This window comes from Trachymyrmex septentrionalis, unplaced genomic scaffold, assembly GCF_001594115.1.
Source record: "Trachymyrmex septentrionalis isolate Tsep2-gDNA-1 unplaced genomic scaffold, Tsep1.0 scaffold32, whole genome shotgun sequence".
NCBI classification, from domain to species: domain Eukaryota; kingdom Metazoa; phylum Arthropoda; class Insecta; order Hymenoptera; family Formicidae; genus Trachymyrmex; species Trachymyrmex septentrionalis.
The window spans coordinates 1279152-1289421 of NW_017305485.1; the positions used below are offsets into that span (position 1 = coordinate 1279152).

General features: G+C 39.5%; 1 protein-coding gene across 4 annotated transcripts in view; it reads left to right on the forward strand.

Annotated features, from left to right (window-relative positions):
* The window catches only part of LOC108750002, a 42181-nt gene extending 32195 nt beyond the window's left edge, over window positions 1-9986 (forward strand). Inside the window, exons 3-14 of one of the 4 annotated variants that reach the window (XM_018489154.1) lie at window positions 19-103; window positions 221-377; window positions 529-673; window positions 759-806; window positions 965-1655; window positions 2181-2665; window positions 2764-4327; window positions 4692-6095; window positions 6165-6323; window positions 8586-8838; window positions 8972-9106; window positions 9308-9986. In XM_018489154.1, coding sequence (XP_018344656.1) covers window positions 19-103; window positions 221-377; window positions 529-673; window positions 759-806; window positions 965-1655; window positions 2181-2665; window positions 2764-4327; window positions 4692-6095; window positions 6165-6323; window positions 8586-8838; window positions 8972-9106; window positions 9308-9828 — 5647 coding nt within the window. In that variant the 3' untranslated portion in view covers window positions 9829-9986. Of the gene's footprint in view, window positions 1-18; window positions 104-220; window positions 378-528; window positions 674-758; window positions 807-964; window positions 1656-2180; window positions 2666-2763; window positions 4328-4691; window positions 6324-8585; window positions 8839-8971; window positions 9107-9307 lie in introns of those variants that run through there. The other 3 variants (XM_018489151.1, XM_018489153.1, XM_018489155.1) reach the window with 3 other exon arrangements.
* Window positions 9987-10270: the final 284 nt, after the last annotated feature.

Below are 10270 nucleotides of genomic sequence, written 5' to 3' on the forward strand. Positions count from 1 at the left end.
AAACAATAATACTTGTAGAATCGACAATGAGTCACGGATGTCTAAAGAAGAGGAGCAAAGTACGCCTAAATCGCCAGTAAGAAGAATGCCGCTTCCTTACGAGGTACAAATCTATACGTTATAAAGTATACTCAATGTGCTTTAGTTTATAAGATGTGTATGTGTATCTTAAGATTATTAATGGATTTTCAATTTAAAGCAAATTCTTTTTTAACTGCAGTGTCTTCAGTTCGTTCTCCAAGATCATAATTATGGAGCGCCACCGCCACGAACGCCACCTCCGCCTCCATCGCCACCTCCTCATTCGAAGCAGCAACCCATTAACGGAGCCGGCAGTTCTACAGCTACCTCCCAACATCCTTACATCTTTGGACCTGGTAATGTCAATATTATTGTCAGTCATGAATTTATTTTTTTTTTTCAAGAATTTATATTTTTGAAACTTTTTACAAACTAGGAAACCATCGTGTATCTTTTAATGTAGAATCTAATGAAGTTAGGAGTAACAAATATTTTTTATAATTGAAGTTACAACCAACACCAATGTGGAGGATGATGCTGCCAGTGCGATAAGTAGTGAAGAGGGACGAGAGGCGGAACCGGAAGGCGAAGAAACTGAAACAGCACCCGAAGGCGAAGGTGATGACGAAGACAGTGTTACTAGATGTATCTGGTAAGTGAATAACAATTTTATAGAAGATGTATAATGTTACATATTATGGCTAGCGATAATAATGTGTTTCATATATTATTTTTAGTGACTTTGAACATGATGACGGATATATGATATGTTGTGACCGTTGCTTGTAAGTATCACCAATATTTTTACATTACTAATGTAGAATATAGATCGAAAAATATTTATATATTTTTAGTCTGTATTTTATAAAATAATTATACTGAAAAATTACGCATCCCATTTGATGAAAACAGTACTTATTGAGAACTGATTATGCGATCGTAGAGTATGGCAGCACGTCGATTGTATGGGCATTGATCGTTCGAACATTCCTGATGAATACCTCTGCGAGAGATGCCGACCACGACGAGTGGACAGACAGCGAGCACGCGCCTTGCAAATGCGTAAACGCGAAGAGCTTCTTAATTCGGACATGTCTTCCGACGCGTCGTCCACCAATTCAGCAGACACGGACGTCGGTTCGGTGAACAACGCCACGGCCCAAAAGAAACGTCCGCTTTCGCAGCAACAATCGCAAATTCCGAGGCGCAACAAATCCGATACGTCTGCCCAATCGTCACAGGTGCGAAGGTTAAATAACAACAATAATAATAATAACAATAACGTTGGAAAGAGGCAAAGAAGAGATTCGCAAGCCCGACAATCAAGCACCGTTCGTAAGAAGGAGAACAATGCCGCTCCGAAGCGAGGACCTGGGAAACGTAAGGCTAAAAGGAGAACGAGTCTGGAAGATAAAGAGGACGATGTGCAAGATGCCTGGGGTACCAATATGGCTCCACTTAGACAATGGATCGAAAGATACGAAGAAGCCGTTACGAATCATTACAGCCCTGAACTGCGAGCTAGGATATCAAATATCAAAGTCAACGGCACGCATAGCGACCTAAGGCAAAGTAACATGAATGTCGTTGCCACCGGTAAATGCCGGCTCAACGTGCACAGCAATAATCTTAGAGTAAGTAAAACGCTATCTTGAATCTGTACGAAAAAATACATAAAGAAATGTTTTGTCATTATGAAAACTGTTAAATTCTTCTTTTTAAATTATTATTTTTATTTTATTACTATTTAGGATAGAGTGGGGCTTTTTTGTTCACTTCTCGCAATAGTGTTTTGTCTCTGAACAGCCATATACTGAATATTTAAAAGTCATACTTAAGCTCTCAAGCAATCATGATATATTGTGATTATATAAGTTGTAAGCACGTCATTGCAAAGAAATAAATATATTACTATCCTAATTTTATATTGCTTCAAGGTTGAAATTGATGGAATAATAACTTCGCCCTACCCTATATTTGATTTATTGAAATAGATACTAATCTTTTGCCGATGTTCTCAATATTATTCATTAATGTTCATCACTATCGCGATTACTTACTGAATTCTACACTAAAATAATATAACTATTCAAATTTTTATTTTCTCTATAGAAAAAATATATATTGAAGTTAATATGAAAAAAATCTTTTTGCTACAGTTTTTAGTGGCGACAATGTACCTCCCGCCAAATACGCCTATCGTGGAATTACGTGGCAAATATATGCTCAGCACACAACACCGACTGCAATATACGCAAAGTGGTAGGCAGCACGTCCAACGACCAGGACCGTTCGTGTTTTTCTATCGTCTGCCACGCGATGGCACCGAAGTGTGCGTAGACACGCGGACATACGGAAATGACGCGAGGTTCGTGCGGCGTAGTTGCAAGCCGAACGCCGAGGTGAAGCATTGCATCGAGAAAGGCACGCTACATCTCTATATTGTGACGACATGTGCAATCGAGAAAAACGCCGAAATAACAATCAAACACGAGCAGCATGATCTGCTGCTGTCACCCAATCCCAGTTCCCCAGCGATGCCTGTTGTGTGTGCGTGTAATAATCCACGGGAGTGTCAAATTACAAACGCGGCGAGCCAGCTGAACAGAAGAGGTAGCAACGGCGCTCTTGTCGAAAATGCCGAGTAAGTTTTCACATAACGATACAAATAACAAAATAATACAAGATATTTTATATATTTTTGTAACGTATTCATATTATCTTTATCTGTGTGTTACTCAGTGGCAGAGAACGAAGGCGACGAGGTAGAAGGAATACAGTCTGTGAGGAAACTGACTCCATACCACCGGCGGTTCCTCCGGTGACGAGCGTCACGCAAGCCACTACGACTACAACATCGTCTGCATCATCGACGGTGACTCCTGCAACACCAAGGAGACCCGTCACAACTACGGTTATAACTACAACGACCCGTCAAGTTGCAAAGGAAGAGACCCCCGCTACGGTAACGAATACGCAGCCTCAAACGTCACCTAATTTAAATCAATCGGTGACGACGACGACGACGACGGAATCGAAAAAGGATAAAAAGAAGATGACACGGGAAGAGAGGAAAATGGAGGCGATTATAAAGGCTTTCGAGAGGCTAGAGAAAGCAGAGCAGAGAAAACAGGAGGTACAAGCGAGAAATGCGCAACGAAAAGAATCTGGTGGCACGCACAGCGATAACGAGGATAGTCACTCGACGACGGGACAATCTAAGAGTAGTAAACAAACAAACTCGGAGAGACCGCTACGACGTAGAAGGAGGAAAGGTCGAGCGAGGACGACAAGTTCATCTCAGTCGCAGGGCAGTAGTCGAAGGACAAGATTGAACTCCGCCGAGTCGGACGTATCTTCTGGAGACGAGAGCAATTCCATGCAGTCGCCGCCTTTGTTGAGTCAGAATTGTCCACCTAACCGGGACGTTCCCTATTCATCGCACTTACACACTCCGTCTAAGAACACGACGGATGATGTTAGCAATACCGGCTCATCATCTGGTGGAATTCCTACTGCTGCTGGTTTATTGCTAGCTTTAGCGAATTCTAACGCTCCCGGTCCTCCGAGTTCTCCACCGTTACAACAACCCACTCCTGTCAAAAGTCCTACTTGTGACAGCGGAGCCAGTAGCAGTTCACAGAGTTCTACGCCATCGACACCGTTGTCCTCTGCCTGTTTGTTGGTGGCCGCCGCGGTCGGCCCCTTGGCTCCGGGTTTCAAATTTCCGAAGACAAAGAAGGTATTGATGAACGAATGGCTAAAGGAATCGCCCGATCCGCCACAAGTTAATATACCTCAAGTGTCACCTCTGCCGGTTTTACCACCTGCCGGTCCATCAGCCTTACAAAATTCCATGAATCCACTGTGCAGCAGGCATTTCTCACCGGTACCGACAGATGCTTCAGCGGAATTCCTATCTCAGAGTTACGCAGCCAAAAGTCTAGCCACTCTCGTGCAAGCTGCCAATTCGGTTAGCGGCATATGCGATTCACCGCCGCAACGTAGACAGCAACAGCAAGTGATTCCCAGTAATAATAATAATAATGGCAATGGTGGCAGTCCCGCTGTCTCTACAGGCTCGGCAAAAAAGCGATGGTTGCGCCAGGCTATTTCGGAAGAGTGTGATTCACCCAATAGCCGGCCTGAGAGTCCTCCTTCGCTTAGCGAGACGGTAGCACCCCCCAAGAAGCGAAGAATAGCTCGAGAAAGTTTATCGTCGGATAATTATACCCCGCCGACGACACCGACCATGCTGCTTCCGACTGAAGCAGCGCCTAACAACAGATCACTATGTTCTGCTGATGTAAGTTTCAGTGTTTTTATTAAATACTAATTATTTAAAAAAATAATATCAAGACTCTTTCTCACAGTAGAATTAAGGATAATATAAATAGGTTAATGAACCAAATCAGTTATAAGTGCTTAAAATATATTAAAATCTAATGTCATATGATAAGATGTATAATAATATTTTAAAACCATATCGTATAATAAAGTTGTCGCAAATATTTCGGCCTATAGATTAATAATTAAATTTTAATATATTACTAAACTTATAATTGGCTTTCATTAGGCTATTTATATTTATCTTTGCATTATTTTAATATTTAATTTGTAATATGTACATGATAAAGTAAACTATATATAACATTGCTAATATTTTCCAGGATGACTATACAGAACATGTGCAATCGCCTATTGTGGAACAGACCGATGACAGACATTACGATTCGGAATCTATAAAAGAAGATATTAAAATGGATGATAGATCTATGGATTCTGACAAACCAATTATTCAAGAAAAACTCTCAATTGATATTTTTCCTCAATCAGAATTTTATGTAAAAAGTGAAGAAAAAACAGAATGCTCTGACATTATTAAAACGGAAGAGTCTTCTGAAATGGATGTAGACAATGTTATGACAAAAAAAGAAAAAGTTTCCCCGAAATGGGAGGGAGATGATATAAAGTCCGAATGTAGTTACGATCAGTTAGATCAAAAAATAATTGAAAAGATTCGAGAGGCCGTTGAAAATAGAGTATCATTCAGCAATTTTGATATCAAGAAAGAATCTTTCGCTAAGGAGGAAATTGTCACTAAAGGCACAGTTGAGATAATTGATCAAAATGAACCCGATACCGAGATGGAAGGATTCAGTTCTCCCATCGCTACTATAGAACCCGACGCGATTTTAAAACAGCGAGTGGTAGAGATGCAGCTGGAGTTCGGGGGTGGCATTGCCGAAATCGTGAACATTGCCAGTAGCGAAAACGAAAAGTCGAACGATGAGAAGAAATCATCCGAAGCCATTGCAAAGTGTGAAGAGATTGCTGAGAAATCAGACGACAACGCATCTATCGATGAGTTTGACGTCGAAGCGCAGATGAAGAAGATCACGGGCGACGACGGTAACGACTATCAGGAAAAGATTGACACGAGTTCGGAGAAGGATAAGAGCATGGATGGAATAGAGGGACTAATGGATAGCTCGAAAGAGGATTCGGATTCCGAGGATAAGGACGTGGACGATGACAAGTACTGCGAATCTTCCTTTAAGTTATTTGATATCAGTCATGAAGAAACATCTTTCAAAGAATCGGATACTAAGCCCGATACTAAACCGGAACAGATTATCGTTACAGAAGATGACACGAAAGAGACGGATAAGAGTACGAATGACGAGCCCGCAAAGGAAGTCTCCACAGTGGAAGAGCCGTCTGCCTTTGCCGCCCTGTCGGAGGAGTCTATCTTCGATTCGACTTCTGCGAACATGGATGCGGAGTCCATCGCGGACCCTCCCAAGATCTTTCACTCGATTCCACCTTTGAGCGAGCGCATTCGCAAGAAGACCGATTCGTCTGCCACGCCGAAAACGCCTAAGATGGACTTTGAAGCGGCTATCATAGAATCGACGATAAGTATGGACGCTGTGGACGGGTCTAAGAATGGGGAGCAAAAGTCGATGTTGTCAACTGCGCTACGCGAACTTTTGGAGGCAAAACTGGACGACGAGCCGACGGCCGAAGTAATGAAAAATGACGTTGATAATGAGATTAACGCGCCATCACAAGTAATTCAACCAAAATTAGACTCCTCTGAACATAGTTTAGACACAATACAAGATTCGGCTTCGATTCAGGAAACGCCGAAGCTAGAAGAGACTCCCACAAAGGAGGAAGAGACCAAACCCAAAGAGATAAAACGATTGAAAGATCCGAGGACCGTCGTACCGAATAGTATGCCTGCACCAGCTTTTAAACCGGATTCTCTTCCTCCTGTCAAGCGCAAGGTTAGAAGGGTAGGACTGTAGTAATGTTTTTTGTTGCTGACAATTCGTTATCTTATCATTGTTCATTACTATCCTCATCAATATAGTCCTACTCTATATATTATATATATAGCACTATATAAATATCACTATAGTACTATATAAAATCAAATAATTCCTACATTTCCACTTCCTTTTTATTTTCATAAAATTTTCATTTTCATGAAATTATTTAGTTTTTATTTCTATAATATTATTTCTATTCTTTTTACATTTCTATTCGTTATACAGGGTATCGCAATAACTATTACTACCTGAAATATCTTCTAATCTATAAGGTGTAGAGAAAAATGTATATAACCAAAATTACACGATGTAAAGGAGGCTATTATCATATGGTGATAATAATTTTTGTCCAGGTGGAGGCGCTTCGGAGATTTCAAGATCAACTTCGTTTTTTTAAATAGAATTATATGAATTTTTTTACACAATATGATTCCTCTAATTATTCTGCATAAAAAAGTATTAAGATCATGGTATCGAAAAATTAATAGTTTACGAGATATCAAGTTTAAAATTACTTTACATCTGGATTTTGACATTCTTCATAAATGATGATCAACTTATTATTTTCTTTTGACACCGCGTACTTCAATGAAAACAAACATTCTTTGAGGGAAGTCTTAAGCGAAATGAAATTTAACGTGAAAAGTTTAGTATCGATACAGTTAATTATGCAAGATGTATTCATTTGAAGAACAAGTTGATATGATCCTCATTTATGGAGAATGTCAAAACAATTCAGTGTGAGTGAAAAATTTACACGCTGAACGATATCCTAATCGCACTCGGCCTTCGTGTCGAACATTTAAAAATATTTACGATAAACTTAGATAAACTGGTAGTTTAAATACTCGTAAAAGTGAACGTGATAAGCAAATAACTCATGAAGAATAAAATTCAGGTTCTTGCGAAGGTGACTAAAAATCCTCACATTAGTTTGCGACAAATTGAACGAGAAACTAATATTAAAAAGAATAGTATAATATATTCCGTATTTTGCATCGTCACAAATATCATCCATACCATCTCAGTATTCACCAAGCAATTGCATAGAACGGACTTTGTCAATCGTGTTAGATTTTGTCAATAGGCACAACATTAAATTCAAAATAATAATTTATTTTTTGATGTTATTTACTGATGAGGCAACATTTATTAATCACGGGAATGTTAATTTTCATAACATGCATTTCTGGTGAAAAATCCTTATTGGCTGCGGCAGATCGAACATCAGAGACAGTAGTTTTTGAATGTATGATGTGGTATCGTAGGTAACAAATTACGTGCCTCCTTTTATTTAAAGACGTTGTCCTTCTATTTACAATGTAGTGCAAAAAATTGCTTTTAATCAATTTTTTCATTTATTACTGATAGGTAACAAAATTATTGACATCTAAATGGCAATACGCTAATTTTCTTGAGCATACATTGGGTATTTTGTTAGAAGACTTGCCTAGTTATCCATATCGGAATATCGCACGACGAATAATGTGGTACCAGAACGATGAATGCTCGGCTCATTTTTCTTTGGTTGCGAGAAATAAACTCAATGAAAAATTTCCAAATCGCTGGATTGGACGCGAGGATCCTATAACATGGCTCGTTCATCAGACTTGACACCGGATTATTTTTTATGGGGAACCCTAAAGGACATGGTATACAAAGAATAATCAACTACATCTCACGACATGCAACAACGGATTATTGCAGTACGTTAATATCTCCCGACCGTTATTAGAACAGCAAGCCAATCAATGAAGAATCCAATGTTGCATTGATAGTAATAGCCATCATTTCGAACATCTTTAAATTTACATAATTAAATAAAATGTTATTAATTAAAAGAATGTTTGTATCCGTTTTATTTGACATAAAAAGTTATGTTAGAGGTATAAAATATTTCGTAAACTATTAATTTTTTGGTGCCATGATCTTAATACTTTTTTATGCAGAATAATTAGAGGAATCATATTGTGTAAAAAAATTCATATAATTCCATTTAAAAAAACGAAGTTAATCTTAAAATCTCAGAAGCGCCTCCACCTGGACAAAAATTATTATCACCATATGATAGTCCTCTTTACATTATGTAATTTTGGTTATATACATTTTTCTCTTCCTTATAGATTAGAAGATAATTCAGGTGGTAATAATTATTGGGACCTTGTATATAAATTCTTTTTATAATAAAAGGCGATCTTATATGGAAATATTAATACATTTTTCTAGTTATCCATATCGGAATATCGCAAACGCAAACAACAGTCATCCGGAGGAACCGGAACCGAGCCAGAATCGTCGAATGACGCTTCTACTACGGACAAAAGTGGAGCACGAGGTAGATCGGATAGCGCCAGCAGCGGTACTTCTTCGCTCAGTTCCGATGAAGAAGGTTCAAAAACATCGCTTTCTCTCGAGTTGACAGGAATGAACTCGTTGACACTATTCCCTAACGCGGCTAATGAGAACGATGAAAAAAAAGGTAACAATCACTCTCCAAATATTTGTATTTGATATAAATACAATTTGCTAATAAATATATTGTAATTTTTTTAAGTACTTAAAGTCATTAGTTTTATGCAATGTGATAATTAATGATTTAATATTTAAATCAGGAGAAGAGGGTGCAATTGGTTGGTCTGCAGCGCCAACTTTGGTAGAACGTCAACGAGAAAATCTTACTGAACGATTGAAACGCGAATTTGGATTGTTCCTCAGCGATGACGAGGAGGAGAGAGCTCGCAAGCATGGTATATATATATATATATATATTTTTTTTTTTTTAATATATATGTATGTGGAACAAAGAGAATGTAGCAGTTTTAGAGAAGATGAAATCAATTATGGTTATAGAAAAATGAAGAATTCAAAATATTTATTAGATTTGAAGAATAATGATCATGCTATAAGTAGATACTGCTTATATGTCATCCTCATTCTTCTGCTTACAGGTTTGACGACGGAGGCAATACTGAAGGCGCATAAATCTCCGCCTCAAAACTTAGTAATCAGTACCCCGCCGGCATACTCAGGACTGCCCCCGCAGTTACCCCCGCAGCCATATATACCGCCACCCGGCTCGGCGTCCATTCACTATCCCCAGTTCCAGAGTAAACCTGGCACGGTGCAATATCCGAACTTTGCGATACCACCGCCGACCACGTCCCAGCAACCGATATACAACACCGCCGCGTCGTCGCAGGCGACTGCAGTCAATAAGCAGACGCAGTCAACGCCGTTTTTGGTACCTCAAGCATCCCAAGCGCCACCGGGTTCCAATCCGTATCCGCCACAATTCGTTCCGCCACCGCCGCTGCCGCCGCCAACCGCGGGAACGACGGTGCCGATCACCAAGTTCCCAGCGGCGACGCCGCCACCGCCACCGCCTCCGGGCACCCAGGTGTCGTATCCTCCGGCGTCGTCGGGACAACCTCAGAAGCCGTTTTTTAACCATCCGGCGCCGAGGTCGTAACCGGCAGAAAAGGGTAGGATTGTTAAAAGTTCTTAAGTTTTTAAACTGATATTGTTTTACATTCTCTACAACGAGCGACATCTCGATTGAACCGCCTCGACTATCTTGCCCACTCTTCTGTCGACGAGACGAAGTTTTAGACTCGGTTCTTTGGAAAAGAAAGCAAAGAACGAATTCAAACTGTATATTCTTGACGGAAGCATTCTTACATTCTTTTGTAGAATACTAAAATATTATTTCGTATGGAAGCTTGTGTGAGATACAAATGGCAAGAAGTTGCGTACAGAATTCCAATAATTTTCTAGATAATTAGAAAGAGAAATATAATTTTTAGTTTGCACTATCAAAATCGCTTCTAGGATTTTCACATAAATTTCTGAAATTTACCGTGCATATGTTCGATGATTTTTCTCTTAAAGTATTTCGACGGAATTCGTGTGGC